General features: G+C 36.4%; 1 protein-coding gene across 1 annotated transcript in view; it reads left to right on the top strand.

Annotated features, from left to right (window-relative positions):
- The window catches only part of kdrl (kinase insert domain receptor like), a 59,504-nt gene that overhangs the window by 42,313 nt on the left and 3,705 nt on the right, over window positions 1–13,486 (top strand). Inside the window, 7 exon segments of the mRNA XM_032555049.1 lie at window positions 1,063–1,185; window positions 1,396–1,507; window positions 2,849–2,948; window positions 6,160–6,265; window positions 8,952–9,070; window positions 10,669–10,747; window positions 12,554–12,645. Coding sequence (XP_032410940.1) covers window positions 1,063–1,185; window positions 1,396–1,507; window positions 2,849–2,948; window positions 6,160–6,265; window positions 8,952–9,070; window positions 10,669–10,747; window positions 12,554–12,645 — 731 coding nt within the window.

Raw genomic sequence — 13,486 nt, 5'->3', positions numbered from 1 at the left:
ATTCTTGTCTAGTTTCTAGTGAAAATGTCTTAGTACATTTGAAATTGACAAAACTAATGTGGAAGAAACTTTTCAGCAATAAATAATCAATAATTCCTTAATATTGATGAAAAAGTTGTAGTTCCACTGGCAGATTATTTCACTTTTAACAAGACAATTTTCCTAATTTGTAAGTCAAATAATGTCCAGTGAAACTAGTTCTTCTTCTGTCAATAATAAAAAATGATTGACTTAAAACAAACTCCTATATCTTGCTGAAAATGTACTTGTAAGTTAGTTTTGTCTTATTTCAAGTCAGCTAAAATATTTGCACTATAAACTAGACTAAAAATGCCTGGTATCAATGGGATCATAGACGGGTTTTGCACATTTTCCTTGTTAAATAAAAAACATCTGGTTTGCTCATTATTTTGGTCTTGATTGAAGAAAAGTGAAAAAATATTTTGTCTGTTCCCTGCAGCAGAAACAGGATCTGTGTCAGAAAACACTTCCTGTGTTTGGCTAAGTTTCAAAAGCAGATTTAGGTGCATTAAGGTGTTGGAGGATAACTCAATAAGTAGAATGTAAGTCCTATTTAACATGAAAATATGATGAAACTTTGTGTTCCCTCCAACATTTTTGTGAACAGATTTTAATTTAAAAGTTTTGTCCTAATTTTATCAATTTGTGGTTGGAGGGGGCCGCATAAAGTCGGTCCAGAGGCCGCAAGTGGCCCCCATGCCTCACGTTGAACACCCTTGGCCTACAGTGACGGTGCCATTGCTGCTTTGACCCACTTTCAGCTGTGTTTTCTGGATAATGTCTCCCCGGAGGTTTGTGAAGGATGCCAGGCTTGATAGGCTTCATAGTTTTGGGGAGACAGGATGAAACTGATTAGAGAAAAATGCTATTGTTGTAAAACACCTTCAACAGAAGCAAAAACAAAAAATCCCGCAGCGCTATTACTGATCTCTTGGCCATATGTCTATCCTGCCCTATTGTTAGCATGCCAGTTTGGGGAGCCTGACATGCTTGTGTCCAAATTGTTTGAGTCTGACTGAGTGTTTTCCTCTCTCTCATCAGTGCATTCATCGGGATTTGGCTGCTAGAAACATCTTACTGTCTGAGAACAATGTGGTGAAGATTTGTGACTTTGGGCTGGCCAGAGACATTTATAAGGACCCGGATTATGTGCGCAAAGGAGATGTAAGTTTATTTTTATTTCAGTTATTCACACAAATGTCTCCATTTAACACTTAGTTGCTGCAGAGTTGGCAAAAAAAAATGAAATTTTGAGCTCTGCTAAATGATTTCAGGGTGAAAACTTAGATTTTTATGTGTAGTTCCTGTGTGGATTGATAAGTTTGATATACAAATAGGAGAGAAACGTGAACTTGTATCAATCATTGGTTACAGGCCAGGCTGCCGCTGAAGTGGATGGCTCCTGAAGCCATATTTGACAAGATCTACACAACCCAGAGTGACGTTTGGTCCTTCGGTGTCCTGATGTGGGAGATCTTCTCTCTAGGTGAGTGTCACCAACCCATAATGCAGTGGATATTATGCTAAATTATGATTAATTACACTTTTAGGAAAGCTAAGTTTAATTTTAGAAGCCACATCCAGGCCTGATTACTAAGATTTAAAAGATTAATCATGATTAATCTCTGTAATAATCGTCAACAAAGTTTTTTGACTGGACTATATTGGCATTTTATATCAGTCAATATCAACAATTATTAAGTTTTTTGACTTTAAATGTCTGATTTTCTGCCAGACTGGTGACAAGATCTTTCCAGTTGTAGCCACAATGTTCACTTCACGCCGTTGTTTTTTTTATTTTTAAGTAGTTATGAGGCACAGTGGCAAAACCTACTGTGGGGTGTTTACTGGGGCTCAAAAAGCATAAATCAAGAAATAAAGACTAAACAAAACTGCAATATAATGCTCCAGCATTAAAAAAAAATATTATTTTAAACAAATCAGCTGTGACTCTGGTTTGAATTCACAGCTTAAGAGCCAAAAACTATAACTGTAGAGCAGTAAATAAGAAAGCTGATGATTTTAAACAGAAAACTGTTTGCCAATAGTGATACAATTATAAATTTAAAACTAATATTTTTGTGTAGCAAAGTTTTATTAGATTTCAGTGCATTGTGTAGGTTTAAGGTAACAAAATCCAACTGCTGTCAAAAATACATCAAAGAAACAACATTATTTGTTTAATTTGGTCTTTTTTTGCAGTGTTTTTCTTTTCACTATGTTTCTCACCAACTTTCACCTAAATAAAAATTCTACTGGAGTTTTGATCCATGTAACCAGTAAGTCCTGGGACAGAAATATGTTTTGGATCGCCTCAAAGATGACAAATTGGGGATTTGGACAAATAAAAATAAAATATAATGTTTCACTTTATGTTTTCTTATGGCATGGAAGAAGTCCTACAGCTTTTTATTTCCCACATTATGGATGAAAAGTAAATAAGTTGAGCGGAGGTTCCCTTTTGAGCCGGTTCAGTGATAAATCAGACGGATTTATGGTGGAGTCTGAATGAGAATAACAGCAACATTTTTATTTTTTTTTTTACCATATGTTAAAAGCAAACCGCAGTTGCATCATGCAACTGTTTCTGATCACAAGTCTTTTGTTTTAAATTAGCTTTCAGCCATATCAGTAGAGGATCATGCATTTCTTTAAAACTCATGATTACGTTTCTGTTTGTCGCTGCACATTATCATTTAAGCTGCACCATGAAAACATATTTCCCATTCAGGTATCCCTATAAATTATTCTTTTTAAAGGAAAACAAATGCTGTAAGCTAAGTGTAATGCAGACGTCCGTTTCTTTTTTTTTTCTTCGTCTCCCAAGGTGCTTCTCCGTATCCTGGGGTCCAGATTGACGAGGAATTCTGCTGCAGGCTGAAAGACGGGACTAGGATGAGAGCGCCAGATTACGCTTTTTCTGAAATGTGAGAATTTATGTTTACGATGCTAAAGAAAAACGGGAAACTTTATGTTAAAAGAGCACTGTCAGTCTTTAAATGACTGAGTTTACCAAGTGTTGTTATGATGAAGAATTAAGGCTAAGAAAATAAAATTACAAGAATAAAGTCAGAATGTTGCAAGATTAAAGTCAATATTATGAGAATAAACTCAAGATAATAGGAAAATAAAGTCGTAATAATGTGAAAATAAAGTTGAAATAATGTGAGAATAAAGTCATAATATTACCTGAATAAAGTTGTGATATTATGACTTTATTCTCATATTATTACAACTTTATTTTCATATTTTCTCATATAATACTATGACTTTTTTCTTGTAATATTATGATTTTATTGTCGTAATTCTTTAATTTTCGTGTAACTTTATTCTGATATTGTTACTACTTTATTCTCGTATCATTTCCACTTTATTCTGGTAATACTAACACTGTATTCTTGGATTATTTTGACTCTATTCCCTTAACACTACAACAGAATAGAGCAGGAAGACAATTAGAGCCATTGAAAAAAAAGATCTGACTTTTTTTCTAGAGTTAAAATTTTAAGAAAAATAAACAGAACTCTTTGTTTTCTGTGGCCCTAGTCATCTTCTGTAGAAGAGGATCGAGACGCTGTTAAAAAAAATACTGTGGAGATCAAATGCCGAGGTTTCCTTTCATTCACATTTTAAAAACTGTCTTTTGCTTGTCAATCACACTCAATCCTAGTGAAATACATTAATGTTTATAATTGCAACATGACAAAATGTGGGGAGGTTTCAGAGGTGAATACAAATAAAACATCATATGTCACTGTATAACACAATATTAAGAATCTACTAGCTATTTAATGTTTTCAGTTTTACTTCCTGTTTGTCGCTAAAATAGTTAGCTTCTTCGTTGTATGATAAGAATCGGCTCTGAACATTGCAGGAGGAAACCTTAGCATCTGATTACCATTCGAACGTTGAGCTTTCTGACAGCGACACAGACGAAACTGAGCACCTAATTTTTTTCTGAGCAGAAGTTGGAGGATTCCTCTGGATTAAATATTTGTGGGGGAACACACAGTCCTCTTCTTTGGTGCTGCTGCTGTCAGTCAGCGATGGAGTGGGTGATTTTTCTTTTCCCCCTGCAGCCTCAGCGTGACGTCTGTGTCTGCTTTTAATTTAAACCTCCATCAGATCGTGATACACTTTAGACAAATGATGTTTAATCAAAAGGTTCAGCATTTCAAAGCATTTTAAGTAAAAAAAAATCATTTATCAGCCACACTAAAGAGACAATAATTTGAATTGATCTGCAAAATAAAACCCAGGTTGTAAGTTTCCGGACGGGTCAAGACTTCTGTAGTTTCCATCACCAGTTCGGAGTAAACAGCTCCACCAGATTAAATACTTTACATTCTTAAACCAAGAGGTCTGGCTTTAATTTAAAGTGTAGATAAACTAAGTAACAGGTCAAGCAGGACACACAGTGCTGCTGAAATCTACAAAATTCAGGTTTTGATCAACTCAAACCAATTTGGAAATAGAGGAATGATTAAAAACACATGAGGCAACAAGGGGATGCCATTTAATTTGTGCCTCTGCCGGCGGATATTCATCTGGAATGCGGCGATGTTCTGATGCATCGGAGAGGAATGCAGCGGATGCTTTGCAAAGAGTGGGTGCACAATAAAAGGATGCTCATTTCCCATCAGATGAATTAAAAGCACAATCCTTCCTTTTCCAAAAAAACAACTCCGCATTCACGGTGATGTGGGGCTGTGCTATTTATTCTCATTAAGAAGCAGGCAGGAAGGGTCTTGAATTGTGCTCTGATGCATTGTGTGCACTTCCTGGTCAATGAAATGCTTCAGATCATGCAGGAAAGATGACAACTGAATGGGTGAGCTCTGCATTTAATAAGGTGAAAATGTAATAAACCAATAAGGTGAAGACGTGGTACTTCAATAAGTGACAAAGTTAGACATTTAAGTGGAGCAGTAGGAAACTGATGCACGGTTTTGGTGGGTTTTTTTCCAAATAAAAATCTGCAAAGTGTGGCATGCATTTGTATTTACACTGATATATTCTGAAATCCCTAAAAAAAACAATCCTGTGTCTAATTATCTTCATCACTCACATAATAGGAACATAGAGTCCATGTGTGTCTCAGTGTAAACACAGCTCTCCTTTAAAGGCCTCAGAGGTTTGTTAGCGAACATTAGCGAGGCTTATTGGTGAAAAACTGTACCGAGGTGAAACATGGTGGTGGCAGCGTCATGCTAAGAGCTACAAAGAGGGAAATCCTTGAAGAAAACTTACTGAAGCTGCAGAAGAGTTCAGATTGAGGCTCTAGTGAGACTACAACTCATAACAAACAGCCAGAGCAACAACGGCTTCACTGCAAAAACACAAAATATTTCCAATTATTTATGTTTAGTTTCTAGTGCAAATATCATAACTTTAACGTAACTCTTCAGCAAGATATTGGAGTTTGTTTTAAGAAAATAATTCTTGAATATTGATGAAAAAACTACTAGTTCCACTGACAGATTATTTCATTTATTACATGGAAAAAATGTCTTATTATAAGTCAAATTAGCTAGTAGGTTTTTATCATTTTTTAAGGAATTATTAAAACAAGCTACTTGGTGAATAGTTGCTTTTAAGTTTGTTTTGTCTTATTTTAAGTGTACTACAATATTTACCCTAAAAACTAGACCAAAACTACTTGGTAAGATTTTGGTTTTTTGCAGTGTCGCATCTAAAACATGTGGCGGAACGGACCAGTCAAAGTTCAGACCTAAATCTAATTGAGAATCTGCAGGACGACATAAAATTGTTCTCAGGTGCTTTCAATCTGATCCACTTTACAATTACGAACTACTTTTGGGGATTAAATCTCAATAAAATACACTCAGATTTGTGGTTGTAATTTAATAAAATATAAGAAAGGTTGAAGTTGAGGCACGCTCTGTTACAGATGTTTCCAATCCTCCACTAAATCTAGGAGATGCTGACAGCTTGTCACGAGGAGAACAGGGTGTATTTGTTTCTGCAGAAGAATGAAAAGACCACCAGGCCCTACGGTTGTTCTCCATCTTCCTAAAAGTGTTAATTTTCACTGTATGTCAGTGGAAACGCAGTCTGTGGGTTTGAGGCTTCTGGAGCAGCCGTTCAGCGTCCTGAAAACTTCTCCTTTCCTTACAGATACCAAACCATGCTGGACTGCTGGCAGGGAGAGCCACAGCAGCGGCCGACCTTCACTGAGCTGGTGGAGAGGCTGGGCGATCTGCTGCAGGCCAGCGTGCAACAGGTACAGCACACAAAACGAAACAAAACAAACTAAAACTCTGCATAATACAGCTGGAGCTTCAGTCCATGGACTCACGCTTAGTGGACTCACAGTTGTAGTCAGAAAAAAGTATCACTGATTTGTTTAAGCCTTGTTTTTCAGTAAACAACTTCAGTGATTTAAGAACACAAAGTTGATTTTATTATGCATTTCTATATTTGACACGTTTAAAAGTACCTACAGGCACAAATCTTTGGACAAATGTCCCCTACTAAGTTAAATAGAAATAATTCTTCATTTAACCATTTAAGTCTATTTATTACAATGACAAAAATACATTTAAAACCAATTTAATTCCTTTTTTAAGTATTAAGATGAACATTGTATTGTCTGAAATGCAATAAAACAGTATTTCTTTAGTGAACGCTTGATTATTTTTTTTCTAGCAGTGAAAAAATAGTTTTAACATATCCATGTAAAAAACAAAACTAAGTACTTTCTGCTTTACATCAGTACCGTGTAGGGTGACCCGGTGATTCGTTTTTAGACTAACTGATTAAAATTAAGATAGAAAAAGGTGCTAAATAGGAAATTTTATTACTGAATTTGAGTTAAAACTATGCTTCTTAAGTTCTGTGGAAAAAATATTTAGAGAGTATTTTTTTAATCTTAAATGCAAAATGTATATAGTTTTTGTACAGTTTTTGCTTAATTACTGCTCTGATTGTGTTCTTTCAGTAAATGGCCTTTTTTGAGTCTGTACACTACAGTAAACGTTTAATCGTTAACGGAAGAGCCCTAGATTCAAATGTTAGTTGGGATGTATGTACATATTTGAGCCTCTGTGTATATTTCTGACCCAGACAAAGAGAAAATCTTTAAACGATTAAAGATTGGTGCCTCCAACTCTAGTTTTGGAAAGAGAAAACTTGTTATTGTTGTTACACGATTACTCACTAGTTTACCAGGATTAGTCACAGTAATTTCACCTAGTCAGGAAGAAGCTGAAGCTGAAGCATCGTAATTTCAGAGCAGAACAGAATAAGGAAACAACACTCAGTAAGAAGACTGAGCACAACTTTGAGATGGCGGCACACATCCCGTAAAAGGAACCACATGCTGAACAATGTCATTACTGGAGAGATCCAAGACTGTCTGATGTGGGCGCTGCTTAATGTCACAAACTGCAGACTTTGTGTAGCTGCAAAGATGTTAACCTGGAAGAAATTTAAAAACTAGAAAAATCGCTGCCCCTTGCGAAACAGTCATGAGAATAATCATTTGTTGAGTGAACGCATCAGATGGTACTGAAAATATTTTATATGGAACTCAATGAAGGAAGGGGTGACATCCCTACGCTCAGGGAGTGTTTTAAAGAAAACCGTAAAACCTACGGCAAAGACGCTTATATTCCCTCAAAGCAGACGCATGTGGCTACGTTTTGATGCATAAATTATTTCTCTAGAGTGAAAAATGTGCTAAGAGCAGCATTTTGTTTGTGAAAAACCAAAAATCGTCAGTTACTAGAGTGCGCACTCTGTCAGTTGAAGAATTCCGCCATTGGATTACATTGTAAAACTGAAAACGGGCAAAAACTTACATAAAACTTAAATCGTGATTTTAGAAACACCGTAAGTGATATACGAAAGCTGAATCGCTTGAAGATAGCCTAATGCCTTGTGACCTGTTTAAAAGTTGAATGGCGTTTCTAGGTTGACGTAGGCAGAAGTAGTACACTGCCAAAAAGCTCTGAGTTTTTACAGAATTTTGTGGAATTCTCATGAATTTCAATGAGGCTGAAATTTTCATGAGAGTTAAAATATTGAAAAAATTATAAAAGTTGAAATTACCCAAATACAGAGTAAGAGTCCCCAGAACAAGCTGAACGTTTTGATATATAAACTGCTGAAATCAGTTGAAGTATGCAGACAGTTAAGAACTGAAAAATGTACAAAAGACAAAATAATACAAAAACCCCCTAAATTTCAGGAAGTGAGAATGCTGAATGCATTTGGTTCAGTACATTAAAGAAAACTGAGCCAAATTTATTTTTCTTGAAAAATTCTTCTTTTCTACGACAAACAAATTCATAGTTTGCTTTATATGAATTTGTGGCTACATTCATGTCAAGAATGTAGTCTTTGACATTCTTGACTTTTTGCATCTCTTAAACTCAATGCTTCTGGCCATTTTTGAGGGAAATTTGCAGGAATCTGTTGATTTTGCATGAATTTTGTGGATTTGCGAAAATCCGGAAGGACTTATTGATGAAATTTGGAGTCTAGAGGGCCACATAAAAAGCTACGGCGGGACAGATTTGGTCCCTGGGCCTGGAGATTGACATATTTATTTTAATCCAACTGAGAATCTGTGGCAAAAGTTGAAAAATGGTGCCTTCACATCCATAATTCTTCTTCTACTTTACAATTATTTACCACTCTGTGTTAGCCTGTCAAATAAAACCTGAATAACACATATATTAATCAAGACACTGTGAAGATAAAGGGATTTAATTTCTCTCACAACATGGCCTCAAAATAGGATAAAGTGCGGTGATGAACTGCGCTGCTTAAACTTCATATTAAACGGTTTTGGATTTATTAAGCATGACCCTGGTTTCTTTGGCCTGTCGCCACCAACCTTGAATGTTTTTGTTTGCACAGCGCACACAGCACCAGACATAAATCTTCTTCTTGTGTTGATTTAGGAGGGGAAACACTACATACCCATCAACACTGCCCTGTTGGCGAAGGTGGGAGAGCAGATTGAGGAGACGGAGGAGACGTCCACACGACCCGTCTCCCACCGGGACTCGGGGGGCAACTGGTGAGAGTTTGGATCGCTCTTCATTGGCTAGCTTACATAAACAAACTCATTGCACTTTATACACCTTCCCTTACTGAATTATTTGACATTCAACTTTAAAAATTTCACCAAAGTTTTCTTCTTCTTCAAGTTTTCCCTCAACTTGAAAAAAATTGACTGATTTTTATGCGCTGCAGATTTCTTCTGTATCTTAAAATGTTGGTGTTGACATTTACGGCTCCCTTAGGATCAAATGTGACACTTTAACCTCCTGTAACTTATTTTATCTTTACATTTGCCTTGCATTTTGCTTATAATCAAATTCCAGTTCTGTATGTGTCGAGTTGCACAGAGCTGCAAGCCTGGCTGCACTGCAAAAACACAAAATCTTACCAAGTATTGTTGGCATAGTTATAATGCAAGTATCTTAGTACACTTGAAATAAGACAAAACTAAGTTTTCAGCCAGAAATGGCAGCATGTTTTAAGTAAATAATTACTCAATATTGATTTTAAAAGGTACTTAAACAAGCTCCTATATCTTTCTGAAAAATTACTTCTAAGTTAGTTTTATCTTATGCCAAGTGTACTAAGATATTTGCACCAGAAAAAGAACAAAAGATCATAGGAATGGGTCAAAACTCCAGCAAACTATTGAGAAGCTTGTGGAAAGAAATCTAAAACATTTGATCCAGGTCATAAAGCTTTTAAGGCAAATCTATGAAATGAACAAAAAATGCATGTAACCTTTCAGCAAGATATGGGAGATTGTTTTAACTCAATAATTCCTTAAAATTGATGGAAAAAAAAAATTTGTTCCATAGTCAGATTATTTCACTAATAACATGGGGAAATAGGGAATAATCTGCAAGTAGAACTAGAACTTTAATCTAATGGATTATTCACTTAAAACAAGCTCCAATTAATTATTATTATTATTATAACTAGAACTTTTTCCAACAGCATTTAGGACTTACTGACTTAAACTTAAATATCTTACTGAATAGTTACTTGTAAGCTAATTTTGTCTTATTTCAAGTCAGAAACTAGACTAGGTAACATTTTGTGTCTTTGCTTTGTTTTCCTTCTGCTCTCCTCCTTGAACTTGCTAAGACGTTGTTGTGGACAAAACCAGATTTTTAAAAAACTTTTCTGCGCTGAAAAATATCCAAAAACACAAAATGTTCTTAGCTTAGAGGAGATGTTTAGCTATGGTCAGAGCACAATGAGAACCCGATAAGAAATGAACACATTTGCAGCTCCTGAAATTTCACCCACCAGCCCCCAAAAAAGAAAACACAGCGCTGGCGTCAAGATTTAAGTCCACTTATAAAAATATTTGTTGAGCTCTTGGGTTTTCACAGCTCCTCCAAGAGTGTTTATTGAGGAGGTGCTGAGAGGCAGTAATGACAGTCAGGCCTGGAGTAAAAACTGAGCTTCTGTTTGAGCTTCCAAGTGTTGAAATGCAAAGCAAACAGTGAGAGTTATCAAAGTACAGTGTCATGGATGCTGAACGATGTTGATATAAATGATTAGATTCCCGTGGTTCTGTTGCCGAACTTGACTCGGTAGAATCAGAACAGAGTCTCAAAGCTGGACTTTCTCCTTTTGTTCCCGCAGGAACATAAAGATCCGCCCTGCTAGCGTGAAAACTTTTGATGAGATCACCATGGAGAACGGGACAAATGAAAACCAAGAGGTCAGTAACACAAACTGCAGTATGAACTCTCAGTTTGGTGCAGCTACTCTTACTGAAAGTTATTCCCTAAAGTTGTTTTTCACTCTTCAGCTGCTTTTACACACATTTTCTGTCTTGTCCTTGCAACTGAACATGATTATGGTTTTGCTGTGTGAGCTTAAATAAATCAGGAAAGTGGAGGACAAGGGAACATAAGAAATATCTTAAGACAGTTAAGATAATTGTCTTAAGACAGGAGAATAAAAGTCATTTTAATTTTGAGCTACATCAAGATCACGAATGTATTGATAAAACCAATTAAACTGCTAAAATATTGATAAATAGCTCTCTGTAAATCAAATAATACTAAGCTTCTTTTCAAATTGATCAGTTTTGTTTTTTGCAATCAAAATCACTAATTTGTTGTGTTAATTTAGAAATATTTGCACTTATTTATGACAATAAATATGACTTTTTGTTACTCGCTGTATCGATCACGGACTATAATTTGACATCAAGAAAGGCGGAGGCCGCAGTATTGTTTTAGTAAGAAATGCCGCCACCTACAGGTGGGAGTTAGCATCACTTAAACCCAATGTTTGACAATTGTGTGGAAGATTTGCAATAAAACGTAAAATTATTCATTTGATTCTATTAATCTTTTCCAAGATCTTTTGCATAAATTTCCATGATTTGCGAAAAACTGGAGGCACTGATGGATTTAACTTCCTTATAGTACGGAAAATACGGTACTTTCTGGAGTCCAGAGGGCCGCATTCAAAGCTTTGGCGAGCCGTATTTGGCCCCCTGACCTTAAGTTTGACATGTGATCTAAGAAGTCATGCCTTTTAGAAAAACGGAAGAAATCCCATGTTGGTGCATCAACTCTGATTTCTGTCACAATTATTGCACAGTAATGGCCAAAATAAATATTCTTTTACCAATTAGATTAAACATGTAGTAATTTAATTAAGAAATAAGGAACTCCAATTTGTCGTTGGACAAGGATGTGTAAGACGTAAAAAAGATCTTGAGATGTGACTCGCGTTGCAATTTCTTTAGGTGTCGACTGGAAGAAATGTAACAAAATGTAGTCAATTTTGAGAAGTAAAATCAGGATTTAGGCCACTCTTTGTTTTGAAAACATTTGCTGTTTTTAATCAAGTTTAATAAATTAATTAAAAGCAGATTTGGAAGCAGCAAAGTCACTGAATAGATGTGGAACGTCATTTTTTAAAAAACAAATAATTAGTTCTGTTGCCAACGTTTTCAATTTTAAGAAGATTTTTAGTTTGTGATAATTTTGAACTAATTGAAAATAAAAAGCCTCCATTTACATCTAACACTGTGCTGGGGGCCACATTTGTTTCATTCTTGAAGGGCCACACGCAGTCAGTTCAGGGGCAGCAAATGGCCCCCGGGCCGCACTTTGGAGACCCCTGACTTAAACCAAGCTCCAATAAAGTTACTTTTTGTCTTATTTCAATTGTACAAAGACATTTGCACAAGAAACTAGACCAAAATTATTTGGTAAGATTTTGTGTTTTTGCAGTGTAATTATGCAGTGTTGTATTTAATTTAGAAGCCTTTATATGCTTGATTAATTCACATATAACACTGTGTTTCTGTGAAAAAGCTGCAAACAAGTAGAAAAATCAACCAAAGTCATAAGAAAATGGTATCACAGACATTAAGAAAGCCTAAACACTACTTTAAATAAATGTCTTCCTCTTTGGGAAGCAAATGCAAAACTTCCTGCACACTTCCGTTCTCTCTTACACTTTTAGTAATAATCGTTTAATCATTTCCCATCTTCCTGTCCTTCAGGGTCAGTCGGACAGCGGGATGGGCCTTTCGTCCGACAACATGAAGACTCTGATGTCGTTGGCAGGCCGACCTCTGAGCATCATGGCCTTGGCGTACGTAAGCTGCGACCTTCCCAGTGCCCTTCAGAGGCAACGAACCAACACAAACACAGACGGCGATCACAGAAAACCAGCGTGGAAACCGGCTCAGCGAGCTGGAATGCAGACGCTATAACTGTCATACAAATGCACACATGTTAAAAGAAGTCAGCAGCCCGTTTTCTCTTTTGTCCAAAGGAACTTTGTATGAGTCAAAATAATAGAGATGTTAGAGGGAAAAGAAAGCGCTAAAAACAAAAGAAAAATATTTTTTTTAACTCGAGGATCCAGCAGTTTTCAATGACATTGCAGCTGTTTGAGGGAGGAAAACAAATCTGAGGCAATATGTTCTCAATTTAGAGGTTTACTGAAGGAACACGTCTAATATGGTGGAGATTTTGTCTTGAAATCCCAAAAATTACACATTTAGCTTCTATATTTTACACTGAAGCTTGAATTCAAAGTGCTTCTCTTCATCAAGGCAAAGAGAAAAGAGGCTAAACTTGTATGAAAAACAGCAGATTTAACTTGTAGCCGGGGGGGAGAGTAACATGTGGGACAGAGCTGTAATTCATTTACAGCTCACCCAACTTCACACCACATCGCCTCAAAGTGTCTTTTAGATCTGAAAACGAAACATTAAGGGCTCATTACGGTCTGCCTGTCCAATCAAACCCTCCGCCCGGCACAAAGCGTTAGCTCAAGCATCCAGACAATTATCTGTGTTTCAAGGGGAGTCGTCTCTCGCCAGGCAGCCACTCAATCACTGCCAGTTTCTAAACTTAAGAAGGTTTACAAGGACCTCCCCTGCAGGAGTAGCCTTCCTTCTTTCACCCAGAAAACAGGAAAAATCACC

The sequence above is a fragment of the Xiphophorus hellerii genome, chromosome 23 (assembly GCF_003331165.1).
Source record: "Xiphophorus hellerii strain 12219 chromosome 23, Xiphophorus_hellerii-4.1, whole genome shotgun sequence".
NCBI lineage: Eukaryota > Metazoa > Chordata > Actinopteri > Cyprinodontiformes > Poeciliidae > Xiphophorus > Xiphophorus hellerii.
Note: the sequence above shows the minus strand (reverse complement) of the source record. Positions and strands in the feature narration are given on the sequence as shown.